The sequence below is a fragment of the Apodemus sylvaticus genome, chromosome 5 (genome assembly GCF_947179515.1).
Source record: "Apodemus sylvaticus chromosome 5, mApoSyl1.1, whole genome shotgun sequence".
Classification (NCBI taxonomy): Eukaryota; Metazoa; Chordata; class Mammalia; order Rodentia; family Muridae; genus Apodemus; species Apodemus sylvaticus.
The window spans coordinates 74418970-74443597 of record NC_067476.1 but is presented as its reverse complement, the minus strand read 5'-3'; the positions used below and the strand labels follow the sequence as shown (position 1 = coordinate 74443597).

Genomic DNA, 24628 nt, shown 5'->3' with positions numbered 1-24628 from the left:
CATATAAAAATAAATAAAAATTTAAAACTAAGGAAAATCAAATCAGCATAATTACTTTCTCTACCAGGAAAAAAATGGGGTATCGTAAAAACTGTTTGTTCAAGGCCTCAAAACGGGTGGGCAGCTCAGACGGAACTAGACCTTTGTTTGGCTCAGAACTTGTGTGGCTCCCGTGTCTGGATATCTATGGAAACACTGGGAACGGAATCTCCCAAGGCGTGGCTCTCAACGTTCACTTCGGTGTTGCATAACTGGTCACCTCGTCCTAGGGTCCTTCTTCTGTAGACCAGTTAGCTGTCTGCTGGTTTTGAATGAACTGTCTGGATGTTTGAGCATTACCCACTTTTCTATGTGGTTTCTGTTCATATCTGAGTTTGACATTCTTTGTGTGCCTTGGTGACTTTTGACCCCAGAGCTGTCTCTCCAGCAGCCTTTGACCTCCAGAGTTTCTGTGTGAGCCCCTCCCTTAGCACCGGTCCCTCCATGTGCAGGGCCTGAAGTCTCTCTGTTAAATGGAGGCTAGGGACCAGGAGCTCAGCTGAGCCTGTCAGCAGCTCCTGTAAGACAGCAGTAAGGGGATTCCTATAGCCTGTGATCCGGTTAGACCCAGATTTTAGCCTTTAACCCCTTAGACCCCTTTACTTCCGTTTCTTATCTGTGGGGGGCCATGTTTGTTTTGTGATGTGTGTGTGGTCACTCAAGTGCCCATGTGGTGCAGGCATGTGGAGGTCAGAGGGCAGGTCTTAGTTGTTTCTTAGGTGACATACCTACTTAGTTCTTTTGAGGCAGAGTCTCTCCCTGGCCTAGGACTCTCCAAGTAGCCTGGGCTGGCCAGCAAGCCTGTATCTGGCTCCTCAGCACTCACTGGGTTACAAGATAACCATGCCTGGCTTTTCTTACACGGGCCTCCTCACTTTCCTAGACACCAAATCTAGAATCTTTCTTCAAAGCAGCCAGAGAAACTGTTGATTCTATAATCCTTGCATAATTGATGAAGTCATGGACCAGGACAACAGTTTCACCCCTGTTATGATGCCAAAGTATTGAAAATCATAAGCTACTGAAACAGGAAGGAGTGTTTTTACCCGTGAAATAAGGAACGTACTCAAGACTATTCTCCTAACCACGCCCACTGTTCACATTGGCGTCCCGAAGCTTTTCTCCATGTTAGAGGAGGAAGTACATTTGCTGAGCCTGGCAAGCATCTCAATCATCCATCAAAGGTGACACAGGGTGGAAAAAGTGCAGAGAGGTGCAAGTCTCCGGGCACAGCTGTCCTCTGCTCAGTCACGTGGGAGGCGCAGGAGTCTGCCCTGGAGGTGTGAGGACAGCCAGGGAGGTAGTGTGCTAGCAAGCAGGTGTGCACTCTCCTTTGACTTGGGGCTTAAGCCTAGATTCTCCTCATTGGGTTAGGATCTGTTAAGTCATTCCACACCTATTTCCCCTTGTATTCACCCAGCCTCTGCAGCAAACATGAGGCCCTCCTCCCAGAGAGTGTACTGAGGAGATGGATGAGAGACTCCATACTCAGGAACAAGGAAGTGCTTTTCCTGAGACTGAACTCACAGCAGACATAGATAATCCATCAAACTCCTCATGGCAGATATAGCTAATCCATCAGATGGTTCATTTTGGCTGAGCTCAGACATCCTTGTGCTCTATCAATGGATAAGAACCGATATACAAGATGAAAGGTATTGTCTACCCTGGGTGCATCTGTATAGAAAGTTGAGCAGCAGCCTTTCATTTTGGGATGGTGCCCACAGCCTCATGTGTAGGCAAGCCCATTACAACTCAGCAACTCCCCCAGCCTGCTGAATGGGGCCTTTTAAAAGTAATGGTTATTTTTATCTACGTATATATGTCTATGTGAGTGTGTGCCACATACACGTGGTGCCTGAGAATGCTAGAAGAGAGTGTTGGGCCACCTGGAAGTGAAGTCATAGGCGGTTAGTGTGAGCCACCTGAAGAAAGTGCTGGGAATTGAACTCATGTCGTCTGGAAGGCCAGCAAGTATCCCTGACTGCTGAGCTGACTCTTGAGTTCCCTGAATGTGGTCTTAAAAGGCCCAGTGTTTGGGGCTGTGTGCTACTGAAGGCCCAGAGAACAGCTCTTCACCATCCGTGTGTTCAGCCTAGAGTTAGAAGGTGACGAATGACAGCAGAGATGGAGCATCTCACGTAAGATGGCAGTAATCTGAAGCCAGAGGGGTACACACTCTTGGCATGGTGAAGTCACCAAGGTGAGGCTGGAAAAGAATGTGAGCCCAGGCCATTAAGGTTTAGAGTTCTCACAGCGGAAGCGTTGGAGAGTCTGTGATGGGAGGATGGCCTCAACCAAACGGATTCAGGTAACTCACACCAGCAGGTGCAAGCAAGGTCAGGGGAAGATGTGTGAGAAGCAAGAGGAGAGAGAGAGATGGAAGGGTGGGAGTTGTCCAGGAGGGAGGAATCAGGGGCACCAAGAACCAACATGAGGAAAGGAGCATCAGGTGAAGTCTCCAAGAGCAATGCACAGCTTAGGGGCGAACCAGGTATGGGGGGGGGGGTGTGTGGAAGAGAGCTGCACTCGGGAGGAGCGCTTCCAGGTTTTGTTTGTACTCTTCCCAGAGAGACCTATTCCTGGAGGTGCTGCAGATTAGGTCCTTCCTTGACCCTCCTGTCAGTAAGGGATGTCCCCTTTAAAGAGCAGATACTGAGTAGGCAAGGAGTCGGAGATAACATAGCCAAGGACACTGGCATGTCGGCAGCTGTATTTCCTCACGGTCTGAACGCCCTTTGGGGTCACAGTGAGGTTGTTGTTGCTAGATCAGAAATTAGGGCCCTCACCCAATTTCCAGATATGTGCTAAAGAAGGATGTGTATGTCTGGGCTCTTCAAGACTCTGGCTTTATAATATACATCACTTACATTGTGGTTTTGACTTCTGTATCCTTGTGGCCTTTTTATAGGATCATGGGAAGAAACACCCTAAAAGGAAGATCTGGTCCAGCATGATTTGGGAGTGAAATGGCTTGCTTACCTTAGCCCATGAGTATGTTGCCTACCACATGCATAGTTATAAAAGTTTCTTTCAGTCAGACAACCCGGAACCCACTAGGCAGCCTGCCCCCTTCCAGGCATCCCAGCTGCCTTTGCAGTCTCTTTTTTGGAGTTATCTGCTTTGCTTAGCTTTGCTAGAACAACAATAACAAACACAGGCAGCAAGTAGACAAAACCCTGTGGTTTACACAGTCTGTCTCTTACTTAATCCTCTCCCTTGAAAAAATACAGAGAGATGTCTGCCTCCAACCACAGCAGAGCCAGGCCAAGCATCTCCCTTCAGGCTGCCATTTTGATACAGCTGTTCTTCCTTCTAACCTCATGCATCTCCCCCACCAACACATCTACAAAATGTGCAGACTTAGGATTGAACCACAGAAAGTCAGTAATATTGGAGCAGTTGGCTTCTGGTTACTATAAACTTCGGTGTTTCTCCTCAGGTCCTTACAAGCTCCCTGGAATGAGAACCACCCAGGAGTGCCCTGCTCCCAGGTGTTGGTTGGTAACAAGTATTAAAGGTCATGAGATGCATAAGGTACTGGCCGGATGCTGGATAAAAAGGAAAAATGAAAGCCAGTGCTATAGGTTGGGACCTTGTGTGACTAGAAGCATCTTCCCTGTTGGGCCCACCCTTCCCAGTTTCATTGGTATCTTCTCTTGACTGTCTGCTCCCCCTTCTCCTGGCTGACTGTCAGGGTCTGTAAGGATAGCTAACACCGAAGGAGCACCCATTGTTAGATTTGGGCAGGAGCACGGGATACATTGACACTGGATGTCAGGATGCTGCGGGGGTTGGGGGGGACGGGATGGGGAACCTTTCATTAAACATTTACATTACTGGACGGTCAAGGCATCAGCATTAAACATGAATAGTGGATATCTCAGGCCCAGCAGAATCGTTGGGGCTCTGGGTAAGGAAGGTCACAAGACCCAGGGCAGTTGGCTGACTGAAGACATTGCCCTGGAAAGTGCTGAGCCCTTCAGTTATGGATACAGCAACCCTGGCAGGGAGGAATCAGAGGAGGTCTCCTTCAGGGTCCTCTTGGACTAACACCATAGTGTTCTACCAGTGTAGCAGACAGGAAGGAGCCTCTAGGGCAAGAGCATGAAAGGACAGAAAAAAAGGGTCCCTCAGGGTAAAGGCAGGGATAAGGTAAGATTGGAGCTGGGTCAAGAGGGCTCAGAGAGAGGCGTTGGCAACAAGGGGCAGTTCCCACCCCAGCACTTACTGCATTCTGGGCACCATGCCTTGTGTGTGTAGTTGGTGCTTTTTGTTGTTGTTTGCTTAAGGTCGGGTTTGTCATGGCTCACAGTTGGAAGGTGTCCCGGAGAGGTGTGGCTGCAGGCCCTTGGGGTGGTCGGTTATATTGTATCCTCAGTCAGAAAGCAGAGAGATAAATGCTGGTGCCTAGCTAGTTTTCTCCATCTTAATTTGTCTGGGACCCACCCCTCGGGATGGTCTCCCCTATGGTTAAGTCAGGCCTTATCACCTCAATTAACCTCATTTTGATAATTCCCACAGGCAGGCCCAGGGCTTGCTTGCTTAGTGATTCTAGATTCTGCCAAGTTGACAATTTATCCTAACCATTACAGCATGCCACCTAAACTCCATGATTCAGGGATGGAGAAACAACAGGTAACCAAGGCGGGTGTGGAAAGCTTAGGCCATTGGTTGGTGTCAAAGCAGAGAGAAAGTGGATCCGCTCAGATGCCTCTTGCCTTCACTCGAAGACTATATAGCAAAAGCACTCTGAGAAGGGCCTTTGAAGGCGGCTTAATTATTCATACTATTTATTAGCCTAATTACCATTCCGATTACTGCTGCAATTAGCGCAGCCTCCCAGAGCGGCCTGCCTGAGTCCCCAGGCTGGGCTTCTCCTGGCTTAGTCAGCCTCAGCTACAGCCACCTCTCTGTGCTCCTGAGGAGGCTGTGGCCCTACGGCCGGCCACCTCCCCCAGGGACAATCTGCAATGCTGTTTGGATCCCAGGCAGGATCCTCAGCCCACTTTTCCAGGCTTCTAGGCTTAGGTAGAAGCAGACTCAGGGAGTCACTGTGAGTGCTCTGCAGGGCTTTTCTAGGGGGTTGGCAGCTACACGGCCAAGGATTCTGGAGCTTTCCTAAAATGAAGGAAGCGTCAAGAAACATCACCGGGCAGGTTTGACAGGCATTTGCTTCCTCTGACACTAGCAGCTCAGTCTCCTGGGTATGGACTGCAAGTATTCCAGTTGTCCCCTAACACTTCCTCCACTACGCCCCTACTTGCCTTACGGGGACCTAAAGGATGCTTTGTCCATTCAGACTCGGGTGGGCACAACACTCTCAGGGCACCCCAGGCCTGGTGCCCTCACCTCCAGCTTCTTCTCTTTCCCTCTGCAGGCTGAAGTCTCCTGCCTCTGCTCCACAGAGACTCTGACCATCTTCCCCTCCAGCTTCCCTATTGGGTTCCATAATCTATTGTTTCAGAAGTGTTGTGGAACCCAAAGAAGCCCTGGTTCCTCATCCCTGTCTTGATGTCATCTGCAAATCTCTGGGCTTGAGTCAGCCGCTCCCTAACACCCTTTCGCTCTTCTTGTCTGTGTTTCGCACAAAAGGCCCCATCATGTGCTGCTTCGAGGACCTGCTACCCCTAAGGTAGGAGATGAGTTCTTCAACGGACATACTTCCACAGCTTCAGGGAAGCCTGCAGGTCAGGTTGTGTTTTGTCTTGAATTAACAGCACTGAAAAGCCTCTGCCTGACAGCTTGCCCTTCCTTGTTCTGGAAATAGAAGCATGTCTGCTGCTGAAAGGCACTGAGGGAAGGGAAGATATGAAACCAGGAAAGGCAGGGCCACCATACGTGCAGGGAGGCAGCCTGGCCTGGGCCTGCCGCCATCAGATCCTCTGCTGTCCCCTACAGTGTTCTCCTCTACTCTGAATCCTCTCCGGAACATTCTTCTTTAAAATTTTGGTCACCACTATTTTGGATTTTTTGAGACTGAGTCTCAGCAGCCCAAATCAGTCTTGAACTTGCTATGTTCTCAAGGATGACCTTGAACTCTTGACTCTCCCACTTCCGACCTCCCAGGGCTAAGACTACAGCGGGCACCACGTGTCTTACTTCTTAAGTTATGCTGGTTGAGCTCCACCACAGCATTTTCATGCATATGCGTCACTGTACCTCCACCTTCCAACCAGCATCCGCTCTCTCACCCAACTTTCTGGTCCCCTCGTCCCTCCCAATGCTTCCCCTCTGTGTTTACATGCATATGGGAATCTCCTTGGCGTAGGAGAGAAGGCGGTTTGTCATAGTCAGTTGTGTCGCCCTCGTGCTGTCTTCCTCCTCCTCCTTTTGTGACACACTGGGGACTACTGAACCAAGCAAGTATTCCATCCCTAAGGCGCATTCCAGTCTGAAGGTGTGTCTTTCCTCCCATCCTCAACCCCTTCTTTGGCCCTCCCGTTCTTTAGAAATCTTCCTCCCACATCATAGTCTTCCTTCTAAGTTACTGTTATACACATATGCATATACACACTCAAACATACATGTATGAATACACACACAAACATTCATGCACAAACACACATATATGCATGCACACACTTGCACTCACAAACACATATGTACACAGGCACACATGTGGACATGTATACACACATACCTACATACACACAAACATCCATACATCCACACAGACACATATGTATTCACATGCATGCACAAGTACTCATATGTATATGTACACACACACACACCTTTCTCTCTCCTTCTGTTTGCCACCACTGGTCCATAGCATAGCCACCTTAAGCAGTTTGGACCCTTTGTCAGCAACAATATGAACTTCCCAGGTGTTGGAGCCTGGTCCTCTCAGGTGAAGTCTTAGGGGTGTGTGCAGAGACACTTGCACATGTGCACATGGAGATCAGAGGTAGGTAACTGATCCTATGGCCCCCTGGTGCTGGGACACTATGCCTCATGTGCCACTGATTTGAAGAGATCTCCATGCTTGCACAGTCAGCACTTGGCAGAGTGAGACAGTTCCCCAGGCCTGCAGGGGAGGTTTTTACTTTGTCCAATGCCAACCAAGTGAACGAAGGCCTACAGGGAGGGAAGCCAATTGGGAGTGAGTCTGTGCACACTCCATGCCTCTCACGGGTCCACACTGTACTAACCGGCAAGTGCAGAGATTGTGTGTGACCCTGAAGGCCTCCTGCAGCCCGAGGCCTATGCCATGAGCATGCTGTGGCCGCGGCAGCTTGCTCGTCCACTCCCCGGCCATCACCCATGCAGCCTCCAATCCATTCACTCTCTTCGCCTTCCTCCAAGCCCTGTGCCAGTTTCTAAGAAAGAAAAGTACACCCTGGCTTCAATGAGCGGAAGTGAGGGCAAAGGAAATCAATGAAATCTATCAACGTGCCCTGGGTCTTTGCCAGGTGCACTCATTCACACAGAATTCCCTCAGGGCCCTTCCCCACTTTTGTTCATTCATACTCATATGCGTAAACTGCCCCTTGTGGCACGATCCCAACTTGTTCCCATAGAGCAAGCTTCAGAAGGCAAGCGACACTCTGTCATTTTAATGGGAAAACTCATAACGTGTTCCCTGTCACCCTACCAACCTCAACCAACCTCTCAAAAATATCGTGTAATTACCCTTCAATGCGGTGTGAAAAGCGTCTAAGCCTTTCCTGTATTATGAAGGCATGAAAGCCCTTTAGTCAAGGAATTAGCACTTAGTGAAAGTTTCGATGGGAAGGCTTGGGTACAGGCCACACACCAGCTCCACGGGGGACATGGTCAGAGCTCCTCCTGCCACTGCTCTGGCCTGTCAGCATCAAGACATAAGGACATCATATACAAAATGCAGTTGAGCTTAGAGGACACCGAGTGTCTGGTGAAGCACCAGGAACCGAGGAGGGCTAAAGGGTGGTGGGGTGAGAACTGAGGAAGAGGACTGAGACAGCATGTGACAGATCTGAGGTACAGAATGGCAAGTACAGACTTCTCAACTGTGTCACACCCACCACTTCTGAGACACATGTACCTCACATGTACTCAGACGCACCTGGGTTCACTTCAACAAACTTTCAGGGCGAACAGCAAATGGCTATTACAAACCAGCTGACGAACTTAGAAATGTAAAGCAGACTAAATGCACAAGAATAATTTTAAAATGTTTCCATGAAGGGCTTAGGAACTTCTGAAGTGAGATACATGTGTGTTTTAAGTTCCATCTCTTGCTGCTATGACCAAACCTGACAAAAAGCAACTTTATGGGAAGAAGAGCTTATTCTGACTCACAGTTTTAGGGGATACCAGGCCATCATGGTGGGAGAGGCAGGAAGCTGGAAGGTGAGGCATTTGGTCAGATTCCTTCTGCAATCAGGAAACAGAGTCGATAGGCTGTGGGCCAGGCTGTAAAATCCCAAGGCCCGCCCCTAGTGGCCCACTTCCCTCCGCAATGCTCCATTTCTTCAGCCTTCCAAAACATGGCCACAAGCTGGAGATCAGATGTTAGAGCACAGAGAACCTGGGTGGGGTAGGGTGGGGTGGGGTGGGGTGGGGTGGGGCACAGCTTATATCCAGACCACAGCTTTTGTGAGGGGGAGCTCTCAAAGGAAAGAGGAGGAGGACAAAAGGAAGGAAGGAGGGAAGGAAGGAAGGAAGGAAGGAAGGAAGGAAGGAAGGAAGGAAGGAAGGAAGGAAGGAAGGAAGGAAATCAGAATGAATGTCAAAAGAGTTGCAGAATTTGGCTTCTCAAATATTGCTGGGGGGATAGAAAATGGCAGAGCGTCTGTGGAAGGCAGTTTGGCTGATCCTCCAGAAGGTACATATAGAATTTCCATATGATCTGGGATTTAACTCCCACATGCATTGTGTCCTGAAGGAACACAAACCAACAGGCTAGGATGTCCAGGAGCAGGACCAGGGAAAGGAAAACAGTAGGGATGTGTGGACAATGGGGCAGACCTTTGCAATGCTGAGAGTTGGGGCTGGAGAGCTGGTGCAGCAGTGACCAACGTTTGCAGATGACCAAAGCAGGGTTCACACCCTGCCTCCCACACCAGACAGCTCACAGCCATCCATAACTTCCCATCCAAGTACTCAGATGGCCTTCTGAATCCGCATCCAATCCGCATCCAAGTGCACCTGCACACACACGCTCAGATGCACATGCGCACGCTCAGACACACACACAACTAAAAATAAAACAAAGCTTTATAAAAAGAGACATTATGCTAACTGTAAGATGCTAGACACAGAAGGTCACTTGCTAAATGATTCTATTTATATGAAATGTCCAGAACAGGCAAATCCATGGAGACAGGCAGCAGATGGGTGTTTACCAGAGCCTTGGGAGGAAGGGCAGGTTTTCTGCTGAGGTGATGAATTATCCTGGAACTAGGTGGAGTGGTAGTTGGTAAACAACGTGAATGTACTAAATAGCACTGATTCATGATTCATGCACCTTAAAGTAGTTGGGTTTTGTGTGGATTTTACCTTAACACAAAAACACATGGAAACTAAATAGAATCCATCCAGAGTCCAGAGAGGCATTAGAACATACTGAGCATGCCCGGGGAGAACCCAACCAGGGGCTGCCTGCCCCGGCTTCCCTGGCCCTCCAGCCTGACCTCAGCTCTCTTCACTTCACACACGCTGGCCTTTCTGTTGACTCTGGTCCTTCCCACGGCACTACATGGGTCACTGTACCATGGATGAGGGAGCAGCCACTACTGTGTACCCACCCCTGAGTAATGAGCCTGGCACATAGTATGTGCTCAATAAATGTCATTACTGGAAAAGGCAGGGAGTGCTGGCGCAAACCTTTAATCACAGTACTTGGGAGGCAAGGCAGCAGGATCTCTAAGTTCCAGGCCAACTTGGTCTACGTCATGAGTTCCAGTCTAGCCTGGGCTACATAGTTATAACAGTGAGACCCTGTCTGAAATCTCCAACTTAAAGAAGAGGAAGAGGGGAAGGGGGAGGAGGGGAAGGGGGAGAGGAGGAGGAAGAAGAAAAGGAAGAAGAAGAGGGAGGAGAAAGAGGAGGAGGAAGAAGGGGGAGGAAGAGGAGGAGGAGAAGACAAGGAGGAAAGGTATAAAGACAGCGAAGGGGAAAGAGAAGAGAGGGAGGAACACTTCTGTTTTCCTTTCCCCTCTGCTAACATGTTAGTTTCTACAACTTGGTTATGAGTGTGGGCTCAGATGCGTTGGTTCTGATGCCCATACAGATACTTCCTTAGTTATTAAAACTCAGCTCTACTGGGACTGGAGAGATGGCCCAGTGGTTAAGAGTTCTTTGCTCTTGAAGAGAACTTGGGTTTGGTTTCTGGTACTCACAGGATGGTTCACAACTGCCTGTACCTCCAGTTCCAGGTGATCCAATGCCCTCTTCTGACTTGCATGCATGCATGCACTAGTATCCATGCGTGTGCGCGTGCACGCACACACACAAACAAACAAAAAAACCCACTTGCTTCTGTGAAGCTATTTTCTTCATCCTCAAACCAGGTTTCCCCAGAGCTAGCAAGAAATAGGCCCTATGGGTTCTGAACACAGAGGCACTGAGCTCAAGGGGGAGGTGAACTGTTGCCCTTTAGTAGAGGAACATGCAGAGAAGCTGTACTCAGAGTAGGCAAGAGAGAGCCTGGACCTCAATATCCCTGTAGTGTGCCCAGGAAAGGGCTCTTGTCTGCGTATTCTGATTGTTTTCTGGGTCTTGACTCAAGTGCCCTCTTCTCATTCTGGGTCCTCCTGTTGGTCTCTTCTTTCCTTTGTCTCTGTCTTATCCCCTGCTGGTTGCTTTAGGTAGTTCCTCTACTGAGTCCTTCTCCTGCATTCCCAGTTGTGGATTACATGGTCAGCATCTAAAACCGTGGGCAGGGTGTAACAGTGTTTTCTGTATGGGTTCCACTAGGGAACAAGTCACAAACCTGACTCTTGGCTAATTTTCCTGTTGCCGTGATAACATGCCTTGTAGACAAGGGGAAAGGCTGTCCTTTGGCTCAAGGGATAGCAGGGACGTCAAGGCAGCAGGAGCTTGGAGCAGCTGATCACATCATATTCTTAAGAGGAAAGCGGAGGGCAGTGACGCACACCGCGCTTCAGCTCCCTTTCACCAGGTTTGTAGTCCAAGATCTCAGCCAGGGAATGGTGCCACCCATAGTGGACAGGTCTTCCCACCTTGGTCAACATAATCAAAATATCCCCAGGTTTCCCAGAAGCCTGTCTCCTGAGTCATTCTAAGTTCTGTCAATTTGATAATAAACACTAATCATTACACTAACTAACATAAGCCATACCAAAAAGAGAAACTAGGGGAGGAACCGGGAATGCGGTAGGTGAGGACCTGCCACTGGGAAGGGTCTGATAGGTTCAGGTACAGAGATATCCTATGCGATTGCTTTGAAGGGCTTAGAACTTCCTGCGGTTGTGTGCTCATCTCCCTGAAATAATTTATGCTAATCTTGTGATGAAAAATTCATACTGTCTTTGTTGTTGCTAAGCAACCAGCCCAAACATGTTTACTGTGTAAAAATCTCTCAGGAGGGCCCTGAGCTGTACCCATTGCCTGCAGCAGCCGACAGATGTACAAAGCAGAGGAAAACGCCAGCATCAGGGGATATTTTGGAAACTGACCTGCAAAGACACAGACACCTGTTCTCCTATCTGGGGAAACAGTGCCCTGAACAAAATTTTGAGTAGCTTTTTTTCAGTAAGCTCTAGCTAAGTGATCAAATATTTGGTTGTAGAGTGAGACTTCACGTCCCAGCTCTGCCTATGAATATGTTACTTACGCTCTCACTGGTAAAGTGCAATTGTCTGGTACGTGTAAAGAACTTATGTAGATGGCAGTGCCAGACCTGATATTTACCTTTTGGTGGAAATGGGTCTTTTATTGTTGTCCATACAAACAGAAGAGTTACTAGTCGGGGGATTTATTAACAGTAAACTGGCAGTTGAAGCCTTTAAAAAGCTGAGAACTGAGCAGGTCTGGTCTCGGTAGTGCCACATGTACTTGGCATGTAGGAAGGATTGGGTTCAAGCCTCCCCTGCCCCCGCCAATAACTATCGACAGCAGTAACAAGAAAAAGGCTGAGAACCTATGAGGTCAGTCCTTGAAGCAGCCGGAGTCCAGTCAGTTCCAGAAGTGGGGTTAGCAGTTCACAGGGCCTCCATTAGGAGTCAACAAAAGGGATGTCCAGAGAGTGGCCTCTCAGACCTGGAGAAAGATGTACTTTGAACTGTGGCTGGCACTGCCCTCCTCAGGATTTCTCAAGCCCCCTGAATTACCTATAATGAAGCAGCATTACATGCTCTGTGGCAACTGCTGGTTGTACCTTCTGTCTCCTCAGCAGCAGTAAGTCTGCCTGTCACCGTATACTGTGCCTTGGATGCACTCATTAACCTTTAATGGATGATGTGATTAATATGTGGTGCTACTGCTGTGCTTGGCCTGTCTCACTTATAGGTGTAATGAAAACAAGCAGCCTGGAGGAGGTGCTCTGAGGCCACAGGAAGGAGAACAAGTAGCAGAGTCCTAGGGCCCCCCTGATGGCATTGTGGCCCCAGTCCCTAGAGCAAGACTTTCATGCTGTAGATGGAGAAACAGTAACAGAGAAACAGTAACAAATGGGTAACGCCAAGAGGCAGCTTATGATAGACCACCCACAGGAGGATTTCAGGCCTAAAAGCCGGATCATTAGAGTACTGGCCTGGTCTTCATCATGTTCACAAACACTATATCACGATGAGATGGCTTGATAGGAACCACGCTGATGCATAACTTCTTACAAGAACGCGCACAAACAATAAGTCTAGGTAAAATGTAAAGGCAAAACCATGTCCCCTGCACTTACACCAAGGGGCCAAGCAGAGATCAGAGTCCAGAGGCTGGCTGTTCCCCACTCAGCCTTGCAGGGTGCCACCAGGCATGCCTCAAGCCTGGGTTCAGGCTTTCTGTAAATGGGGACTTGCCTGTATGACCTCCTTCGTGGTTTGTCCCTCCTAGACCATGTTATGTATAAAACATCTTCATTCAATATACACATCCAGGCAGATCGCATGCCCTGCTTCCCAGCAGACATTGTTAGGGACATGGAGAGGTGAAGGACATGCTTTGGACTTTGGGGGAAAGGACCTGACTATGCATATATTATTTGACTTGTCCCATGAAAACTTGGAACTCTGCTTCTGTTGAAAGCCATCATGATTCAATTCTGATAGAAGGCAAGAAGTGAGTGAGCTGGGTGCTGGTGGCAGTGGGGAGCAGGGGTGTGGGTGGGAGAGCTGGGTGTGGCAGTGGGGAGCAGGGGTGTGGGTGGGAGAGCTGGGTGCTGGTGGCAGTGGGGAGCAGGGGTATGGATGGGAGAGTTGGGTATGGCAGTGGGAGCAGGGGTATGGGTGGGAGAGCTGGGTGTGGCAGTGGGAGCAGGGGTGTGGGTGGGAGAGTTGGGTGTGGCAGTGGGAGCAGGGGTGTGGGTGGGAGAGCTGGGTGCTGGTGGCAGTGGGGAGCAGGGGTATGGATGGGAGAGTTGGGTATGGCAGTGGGAGCAGGGGTATGGGTGGGAGAGCTGGGTGTGGCAGTGGGAGCAGGGGTGTGGGTGGGAGAGTTGGGTGTGGCAGTGGGAGCAGGGGTGTATATGGGAGAGCTGGGTGCTGGTAGCAGTGGGGAGCAGGGGTGTGGGTGGGAGAGCTGGCTGAGTACGGATAAAGGCCAAGCAAGTTCACTAAAGTCTCTGTTGCCTTGAGAGGACAGACAATACCAGGTGCCTTGGGAATTTAAAAGTTATTGGAGAAGATCCACTTATGGCCACAGGCAAACAAGAGTCATGGAAAGGAAATAGGACCCTCTTGACCACTTAGGGTTGTACTAGGTGACATCAGGGTGATGGGGGGAGGGCAGCTTCTCTCTTCACCCAGTAATGCCAAAAGGGACAGTGGGAACCTGGACCCTGGAAGAGGAAATTCCAGGGAATGGAGCCAGGGGGTCTGAAGGCAGCTTTCACATAAATTCTGAGATGGTTGTGAAGGAGAGGAAACGGCCCTCAGTGCACCTCCCTGAGGGGCCATTCCCCCCCCCCACCCCCCGACTATTTCTTCTTCAAACCACAGATCACCTGTAACCAAACTTCCCAGAGTGGACTGAGGTGTCCCAGTGATCCCAACAAGCCAGGAACAGCCCGTGCAAGAGACTGAATTGTCTGCATCTCCCCAAAGGCTGGACACAAGTGAGGTGGAGCAAAGGGACCTTAGTCTGGCTCAGTGCTCAGCACTGTGACCTGTGACCTGAAGCCAGCAGGGCTTGGTCTGAAGAGAGCTGCCCCCCTCTGCCACCTGGCCCTCAGCTGGAGCTCCTGACCATCTGTGCTGTGGCCTGACCCCTTCTCTATCTAGAGAAGCCCCCAGATAAGTCTCCGGGGTGCTTAAAAATCTGAAGGTAAAACACATAGGCTGTAAAGGAATAGTCAATAGCATATATCCAGGGAAAGCTACATGCGTGGTCCTTTATTAATGTAGTAAATCACAGGGCAGAGCAGGAACTTTAATAAATGCCATAACTTAACATGGGAGGGGAGGAAAACCAACAAGGGGAGGCCAGGTAGCATGTTTCAGATGAGTATGGTTTTCTGCAAGGAAGTTGGAGGGATCGGAAACACACCCATGCTTTCTTGTTTATAGTCCCATTTATAGAAAATGCCAAGTCTCAGTAGGAGTTACTGGTGACAAAACCATGATCATTTCTTCCCCCACTCAAGATCCTGACCCCCCAATAAACTCCACCCGCAGACTCCTGGCAGACTTCGAACCCCTGGGAAGATCTCCAGGCTCCTTTTTCAGTACAATTCCCAATTTTGTTTATTCATTAGGGCATAAATCAGATTCCAGACCTGCCCTATGAGACCAAAGACCTTTCCCAGCCTCCCAGCCAATGAGATCTGGGAGCCCGAGGCAGGGATGCTGCACCCTACAAACACCCCAGACCTCAGGGAGACACAACAGCTGCAAGCTGATGGAGTCAGATCTCTGTCTCCCCCCTCCTCCAGCTCAGCATCCTCTCTTTGAGGATGTCTTCAGAGAGCCTTGCTGCCTGTCCTCAGCCGCCCCCCACCCTGTGCCTGAGTGTCTTTGCTGTTACTTTATCTGGGTCAATGGCTGAATCAGAGCACAGAGGCCACCAAGATGCCTTGAGCTCTCAGGCCATTGTTTTCACACCTATTGATTTCGCCTCTGTTGCCAAGTTCCCTGGCACCATGGAATGAGGAGAAGAAATGTAAATGGGTGAGCAATATTATCCACAGATATTCATGGGCAGACATCACCGAGCCTCCGTAGAACTGACCCTAGACTGCAGACGCAGCCCCTGCACCCATATATGCCTTGGAACAGAAGACTGGGTGCCTTTGTTTGCCAGTGGTTTCTTATTGCACAAAGGCCATTTTCTAGGTACTAGGAATGAGAATTATGCAGGTGGCTAATATGAATGGCAGCTAATGTTGGGAGTGCTGTAAAGGGCATTAGAAGGGATGGCATGGGACACGGACATGAGGGTGGTTGCTTCTTGGGCCAGTGAGTAAAATCCTCCCTTGGAAGATTAATAGGAAAAGATTGAAAGGTTGAGAGGCCATCTGTATGGAAAATGAGTGTGGGGAGGAAGAAGAGGAGGAGGAAGAAGAAGAGGAGGAGGAGGAGGAGGAGGAGGAGGAGGAGGAGGAGGAGGAGGAGGAGGAGGAAGAAGAAGAAGAAGAAGAAGAAGAAGAAGAAGAAGAAGAAGAAGAAGAAGAAGAAGAAGAAGAAGAAGAAGAAGAAGAAGAAGAAGAAGAAGAAGAAGAAGATAGCAAAGACTGCAGAAAGAGTCACAGGGGTGAGCCTTCCTGGAGAAACAGGCACCTGACCGAGGGGAAAGTGTTGGCTGCAGGGGCTGCCCTTTTAAGTTAGGAATCTTAAATCAGACTAGCTCAGGGACAGTGGGGCTCAAAAAACTGTGTGGCCTTGGGCTAGTCACTTGCCCTCCCTGAACTTATGTTTCCTAATTTGTAAGCTGGGCTATTTGCTTTTACATTTGTTGGTCTGTTAGAAGCAAGAATATATGTAAAAGTCTTACCAGTGAGGCAATGTGGGGGCGGGTAAGCCCGGGCTGGCTTGCTGCCACTTATTCTAACTAACGAGGTGTGTGTGTGGGGGGGGGGGGGGCGGGTGAGTTGAGAGAAATAGCCTGGCTGGCACGTCTCTGGCAGATAATCAACACTGTGTGGGCTACTGGGGTCAGTAGGACAGTCGGAAGGGAGCTGGGGACTGTATACTCTAACTGCTCCCCAGTCGGGGCAGGGCTGGAGAGCCGGGCTGGAAGGCAGGAGGATGCCATCTGTCCCTCAGTGGGAGGGAAGCGCAGTGAGCCACACCCTCACCACGGGGCAGGATGGGGGGGGGCACTCCCCACTTGCAGACTGGTCCAGGCTGACCTCGCACCACTCAGCAGCTCCTGTTTACCAGGGACAATGTCGCTTGCCTGGGATTCTAAGTGCCTCAAGGACAGCAGCCATTTCCTTTACTCTCTACTGTGACCAATGACACAAGCTCCACTCTGGGACCTGGGGCGGGGCGGGGGGGGGGGGGAGACTCCTGAATAATTAATTTACTAGGAAAAGGAGAACTGGCTCAGAGCAAGATGCTCCCAGAAGACCAAAAGCAGGGAACCTGTAAGTTCCTGGGAGGTCCGTGACGCATGCCTGACCTGTGGTCAGTCTTCCTCTGGCTCTCCGAGGAGCAGTGGCCTCTACCTGAGAAGCTTTCTGGAGGTCACAGATCATGGAGAAGGCCGGTCTCCCAGACCTCCCAGACCCTACTGCTGCTCCTGCCTGGGATGAACAGCCTATAGCCCACTTCCAGCCCCAGCGGGACCACAGATGTAGGGGATAAAAGCCCTCTAAATGCCCAGAGACCCACGGGGATGCTGAGGCTCAGCTGCTAGGGTGGGGGTCGTGCAGATTCCGCCTCGCTGGCTGCCTCTAGAGGCTCCCCTATTGCTCCTGGTGTCCAGCTAGGAGGTGTCGGCTCCCTTCTGATTATTTTTCAGTTATTTGTTTGTCCTACTGTCTCCTTCTTTTCTCTGGAGGACCCCACTACCCTTGCCCTCGATGTCCGCAGGCGTCCCCCGAAGGGTATTCCAGCCCTGCAGCTCCCCCATCCTTCCAAAGGCTCACGACCTCTCCTCCCTGCACACTGTTCCCCCACCTCACTCCTTTCCCAGCCCTCTGAAGCCCTCATCCCCGCCACCCCCCACCCCGGACCATTCTCCTTCATGTCCCTCCCCCATTCCTCTGGGCCACCGCGACCCCTGCTGCGGGTCTGCTGTCTCTTCCCTGCTTGGCAAAACATAGGGTGACCCGGCCATCCCACCTGGCCTTCGCTCACCTGTTGGGCCGCCTGGAGCACACCCGGCCTCGCCTTCTCCGGGTCGGGCTCACGGTCCCGCTGCAGCAACCCCTTCTTGGGGTGCATATGCCGGCACAGGCAAGTGACCCCGCACAGCGCAAGGATGCTGGTGGCAGTGCCCAGCGTGGCGCCCAGCGCGATCACAGGCACCGACAGTACCATGGTGCCTGCTCCCCGCGGCTCGCCCGCCTCCCGCCGGCCTCCTGCACCTCGCACTCCCGCCTGGCTCCAGCGGCTCTCCAGACTCCGAGGGCGGGGACGCAGCCAGCTGGGAGGGAGGATGGCTGCAAGGACGTCAGAGGCGGAGGCTGACCCGGAGGCGCGTCAACTGCTACCCCCTCCTCGCCACCATGTGACCCGCCCCCTATCTCCAGAAGGGCAGAGGCAGGTAGGTGATAGCCTCAGGTTTGTGTGTTCTATACACACAGACTAACACACACACACACACACATGCACACACACACACACATGCACACACACATTGGCGGGTGATACCTCAGGGTTGTGTGGGGTCATTCCTAGTTCTCTCTCTCTCTATATATATATATATCTATATATCTATCTATCTCTATCTCATCTCAGGCTTATGTGGAGCAATTCATTGAACTCTGTGTACACACATGTATGCACACACAGGCAGATGCACACATGTACCATGTATGGAGACACACACGTGATAACCTCGGGTTTGTATTCCTAGTGCTCTTTGTATAGACACACACACATATGCATACATTCATAAAGACACACACACAGTGGGTGATTTAGTGTTGTCTGGAGACATTCTTAATGCTCTGTGCTTATGCGTACACACACAGGCAGCTGGACCTAGGAAGGACTGGAGCTTACTAAAGTCACAGGGTCACTCAGCCAGGGCTTCAGCCCAGACCTGGAACTCACTCTGGGTAGCTGGTCACCTCATCTCATTAGTAACCCTTTGTTTCCCACACCACCCTTCCCCCTTCCCTAGAGCTGCTAAGGAGGCTCTAAAGAGGATGCCCCAAGCTTTGCAAACACTCACACAGGACTAGAGCTGTCTCATTTTCTAGGCTCACAGTGACTTCCCACTAAGGACAAAGACAGAGACTGGGAGAAGGAATGTGGGGGGAACAAGGAGAGAGATAGGGGAGCCTGGGGTGTGGCAGGGGCTGGCTGATGCAGTGTGGCTTCTGGCCTGGAGTGGGGTCCTGTGTTCTGTGTCTGAGTTATCTATGGACTGCATTTACAGCTCACATTTATTATTACCTGATCTGCTCAGCAGAGACCTTACCTCCTACGTCACTGAGGGTGCTGAAACTCCGCAAGGACACAAGGACACTAAAACATTGCCACCATCCTGAGGCCACACTCAGTGTTGCAAGTCCAAGGACCAAGAACCTCAGAGGTTGCCGCTGGGGCACAGGGCATAATACAACATGGAGAATATGGATGCTTGTGGAATATGTCTCAGCTCTAGGAAACTGAGCTGTTGGGTGAGGTTTGCTTCATTGAGGACTAGATGTTGTCTGTGGGCTTTCGGGGTGCTGGGCACTTCTGAGAAGAGGCTCGGCAGAACTGAATCCACAGCTTCCAGGCAGTGGATTAAACTGTGGAGTTGGAGATGTCCAGCAGCTCCGTCTGTCCCCCCTCAGGTGAGACCATTGCTGGGATCCCCCCTTTCCTCTCTCGAATTTATCACTTACTCACCGCAGGGAGCCCCACCCAGGACTCCGCGGCGGCTTAGAACAGTTGTCTTTCTACACTGGGTGTCTAGTGGTTTCAGCTAGGTGGTTTCTGCTCAGCGGTCTGCTGGGACTGCAGTTATCTAGCGGTCCAGCTGGTTTGAGCTGTGCAATGGAGCAGTCAGTGGTAGCAGCTGGTGCTGGGCCACCATGGAAAACAATCAGAGACCTCCGCAGGCACCCCTGTCTCCTCTGCGTGGCCCCTCTCTATAGTGCGAGCAGCTTCAAGAGGAAGAAAGCCCCGACTGCCAGTTCTCCTAAGGGATGGATGGGTACAGGAGAAAATCATTCTTTTGCTCAAAGTAGTATGCTTGTTTTTCTAATTCTTTCAACAGCTACCAGAATGGATGTTTCTGAAGCCTGCATCGGACCCTGACTGTCTCAAAGGTTCTCCGTGGGTCGACCCCAGGAGCAACCCCAGATGCAACACTTTGCTACATGGTTGGTCCTGCTTCTCTTCAGTTATCCCTAGTGGGTTGGAGATTCATTCATTTATTCAAAAATTAGAGGCTCCACGTCACTCATGACTGCACACAGCAGGCACTCAATAATTGTTAAGTAACCCACGTGATCATTTCCCTAGGGCTTCTAGCAGCTTGGAGGGGAGTTCCACTTTTGATATCAACTCCATTTTATTACATTGACTTTTCCAGTTATTACTTGTGGGTCTTCTCTACACCAGGAATATTTTTCTATTAAGCTCCATTTGTTTACAACTGTGAATTGTATTTCTTAAACTCCCACCCCACCTCCATCTCCTGTGTTCTATTTAGCAGCCTCTCATCAGAACTGCCCTGGGAGATTCTTTTGGCTCCTGAGCTTGGCAATGCTAAACATTCTGGGGGAGATGAGAGGCTTAATTAATGCAGTTGGCTGCAGGTCTCCCAGGCCTGAGCCGCTCCCCTGGGAGACTCCTAATGCCACCACTCAGAAGAGAATCTAAGGAAGGCATGGATGGAAGGAGGAAGAGCACTTAGCACCAGAAAATGTCTGATGGACATCAGACACCTGCCATGTGGTCCATTGTTGCTATGGTTACTGGGATGCTAGCAGCTGCAGTGGCCCCCAGCCTAGGAAGAAGAGCTCACCTCTCATCTCTTTCATATGCAATGAACCTATTAGAGAGCCAAGCATGGAGCCCAAGACAGATGAACCCCAGGGGTTGTCAGGATGTTGGGATGCCTTTGCTATCCAACCAGACAGTCTCGCACACGCCATCAAAGGGCTAACTTACACTTCCTGCGACTGATATCTGAGAAGTGGCCTTTAATGAAAAGGCATGGCTGGGTCTCTTTGACAAACGAAATCATGTGGTCTGATAAAAGTGGTTGACAGAGTCATCCTGGAAAAAAGGACGAGACAGTGAAGAAGAGGCTGTGGATAATTGGGAATACTCTGGCTGCTAGGCTGCTAAGGTTGGACAAGGGCAAGAAGGGGGTGGGGTGGGATCTCAAGCAGAAGGAGGCTCTGTAAGGGCTGCCTCCCGACCTCTGAAATGCCTGCAATGCTCTTTTGTAATATGCTTGGACCTTTAAATAGTGGGAGGAGTCACGCATAGTCTCTAAGATCCAGAAAGACTTTCATCCTGGAGAAAAAGATTTCAAATATAATCATATGGCTGCTCACCATGGGGTGGCTTCTGAGAATTCTTCAAGCCACAATCCCATCATAGGATGCAATTACAAAGACCAGAACACAGAGATCAGTCAACCCCCCTCCCACCCCTGGTCACTGTACCCAATTAAGGGAAACCCTGACCAGAGGCTGCATTCAGCATCACTGTTGCATAGTAGTAATTTTTAAATTATTGTAAGGAATGCATTAGAAAACGCTGATAATAGTAAATGCAGTAAATACATGAACCAGTAACAGCTGACTTGTCTTGAATGGAACTCTATGCACCCCGTGCTTCGCTATGACTGGTACATGGTGGTGTAGCATGTCTGTCCTCACAAGGCTCTCGGAGGGCTGTCCTTAGACAAGCGCCCTTAGACAGGGGCTCAGCCGTAGACAAGTGAGGACTGCATCATGGTGATGCCAGGTCAGACCCATTCTCATCTTATGGGGCCAACATCAAATGCGCTGCCTCTCACACATCCTATCCCTGTAATAATGCACACGGCAGTTTAGACAGTCAAATATGAGTGACCATTGCCCAGGAGCATGGATTCAGGTGCCCTCAAAATGTGGTAACTATTTCATGACTTTTTTTTAATGTTAACAGAACAAAATAAAGTCAAAAGTCACTTAGAGTACCTGGGTGGAAAGAGCCGCTTTGTAGGTTTGAGCAAAGCCGATGTGGTGGTTTGAATGAGAACTGGCTTCCATGGGCTCACGGATTTGAACATTTAGTCCCCAAGGTGGGGTCTTAACAGAGGAAGTACTTCACTGAGACTGGCTTTGAGGTTTTATAGCCTTGCTCCACCCACTTCCGGCTCTGATCCTTCTGCTTCCGGTGCGTGGAGGAAATGTGGCTGTCCAGCTTCCTGCTCTTGTTGTGCTGCCATGCCACACTACACCTTCACTGCCATTGTGGACGCCAGCCCACTAAAATCTATGAGCCACAATAAAGTCGTTCTTAGTTGCTTTTGATCGTGGTATTTTATCCCAGCAACAGAAAAGTAACTCATGCCATACACTTTGGCACATGCCCCGATGCTCAATTTTTGAGTTTCAGGGCCAGATAGTGCCAGGATGTCAGGTCAGACACAGTAGTGGGCAGCAAAGATGACTGTTAGGAAAGATAAGGATTTCTGAGGAACCTCCAGACTGATTTCCAGAGTGGTTGTACCATCTTGCAGTCCCACCAACAGTGGAGGAGTGTTCCTCTTTCTCCACATCCTCGCCAACACCTGCTGTCCCCTGAGTTTTTAACCTTATCCTTTCTGACTGGTGTGAGGTGAAATCTCAGGATTGTTTTGATTTGCATTTCTCTAATGACTAATGATGTTGAACATTTCTTAAAGTGCTTCTCAGCCATCCGAAGTTCTTCATGTGAAAATTCTTTGTTTAGCTCTGTACCCCACTTTTTAATAGGGTTATTTGGTTCTCTGGAGTCTACCTTCTTAAGTTCTTTGTATATATTAGATATTAGCCCTCTGTCGGATTTAGGGCTGGTGAAGATCCTTTTCCAATCTGTTGGTTGACGTTTTGTCCTTTTGACAGTGTCCTTTGCCTTACAGAAACTGTAATTTTATGAGGTCCCATTTGTCAATTCTTGATCTTAGAGTGTAAGCTATTGGCGTTCTGTTCAGGAACTTTTCCCCTGTGGCCATGTCCTCAAGGGTCTTCCCCAGTTTCTTTTCTATTAGTTTCAGTGTGTCCGGTTTTATGCGGAGGTCCTTGATCCATTTGGAGTTGAGCTTAGTACAAGGAGATAAGAATGGATCAATTCGCATTCTTCTGCATGCTGACCTCCAATTGGGGGAGGGAAGAGGGCTTATGGGACTTTCAGAGAGTGGGGAGCCAGAAAAGGGGAAATCATTTGAAATGTAAATAAAAAATACATCGAATAAAAAAAATAGTATATTAAAAAAAAAAAAAAAAAAGGAAAGATAAGGATTGCTCAAGATAATTGCTTCTGGGCCTGCAATGTTCCAGGTCTCAACAGCATAAAAGTCTGAAGACACTGTAATGCTGGTGCAAGAGTTTGGTTTGGCTTGGTTTGAATTTTGTTTTTGTTTTCTGGGAACTTCAGTCCACAGCGCTCCCAGCTGACCAAGCATCTCATTTGTGTGTGAAGGCCAAATATTGATGCGTTTTTTGTTTGTTTGTTTGTTTGTTTGGTTTGGTTTTTTATTTGTTTCATGGCACTAGAAAGGCTTATTCCTAGTTTCTGCTAAAGCTGAAACTGGAGTGATAGGAAAACAGAGAGAGAGAGAGAGAGAGAGAGAGAGAGAGAGGGAGGGAGAGAGAGAACGTAAAGTCAGTAAGGAAGAAATCCCTATACCACATCAAATTTTAACAGTCAGATCTGGTCTTTCTTCCTTTCCCTCCTGTCCCTCCCTGTCCATCCTCCCTCCCCATCCTGTCCATCCTCCCCTCCTCCCATCCATACTCCCTCCCCCTCCAGTCCATCTTCCCCTCCTCTATAACTGACATAACATTTGCATGTGATGCATACTCATATTGCAAGTATTATACCACAGAGAAAACAGTCAAGAACCCAGTATGGACTGAAGATATAAAGGCAGAAGATGAGGGAAAAAGGCTTTTTAACCAACCAAAAGCCATATTTTAAAATAGATTAATCACACATTTCCCTCTGCATCCTTGTACTTTAAAAAACAGCTATTTAGACTACTCAAAATAATTTATTATCTTTTAATTTTAGTTTTTCTAAAATTTTAAGTTTGATGGTAGAATTATAACTTTATGAGAAGTGCTAGTCTTAGTTTTAGGAAAGATTAATCTTCTATTCCTAAATCACTGTAATTCCTCTTTGTGACTAACAACTTCATTTGTTCTACTATTTTGGTATTACATCAGGTTCAGTTTGGGGAAGTAAATAGAAACTCATGTTAGAGAAGGATCCAGATGACAGTATAGTATAGTATCACTTTCAATTTCTTTTTAGCAAAATACACTTTTTAACTTCTATCTCTCTCTGCTTGATGATTCCTTGAAATTTTTCCTTATAAACTTTAGAAATATTTTTCCTAAAGTAATCTTATGAAACTACAATTTCATAAAAATCACAGAAAGCTTTATTTAAAAAACGGAAAACATGGACATCATGTGTTCAGTATCTATCAGTTATAAATAGAACAGGAAACATGGCACAGTTCTGCTATCTTAGTGCACATAAACTTTTTTATGATGGAAATCCTGGTATAATGGGCATTTAGAAACTGCCTTTGCTCAAAGCACTGACTTCTCATTCAGGGCAAAAGGCAACCAAAACGACAGCTTCAAGTCGGGCATTTCTGTCGCTGCCCAGTTCATCAGTTTCTTTACATTTGGGTCATCAGTTTAAACGTTGAATGGCTACCTATTTATTTAGTTTATTCCTCTTCAAGGCTGAAGGCTCAGAATGAATTGTTGTTGCAAATGCACCGTGGAAGAGAAGATCTAAATCATATTTAGGATATAATATAAGACGTTAGTATCATTTGTAAATGGGACTTTTTTTTTAAATCTGTAAGCTTCAAGCAGGCAAGTATAGGCTAGCGGTTTAGATTTATAATGATCTTTAAGACAAATTAGTTCTAAATTTTCAGAGTTGTAAGGACCTTGAAAACACTGTTTTTCAAAAATGGCTAGAAGTCAAAATTATACTCAAAATGCTTATGTCTGCATGTACGCATACACACATACACATTCATGCATGCATGTACACTTGTGAATGCACGCGCGCGCGCGTGCGAGCGCATGCACGTGCGTGTGTGTGTGTGTGTGTGTGTGTGTGTGTGTACACACACACACACACATCTTAAGTTAGGCATGCCA

The 24628-nt window shown here is 48.9% G+C and overlaps 1 protein-coding gene across 1 annotated transcript in view; it reads right to left on the bottom strand.

Annotated features, from left to right (window-relative positions):
- Positions 1 to 17722, bottom strand: part of Syt13 (synaptotagmin 13) — a 41079-nt gene extending 23357 nt beyond the window's left edge. Inside the window, exon 1 of the mRNA XM_052183040.1 lies at positions 17439 to 17722. Within this exon, the coding sequence (XP_052039000.1) occupies positions 17439 to 17621 (183 nt within the window). The 5' untranslated portion in view covers positions 17622 to 17722. The remainder of the gene's footprint in view (positions 1 to 17438) is intronic.
- Positions 17723 to 24628: the final 6906 nt, after the last annotated feature.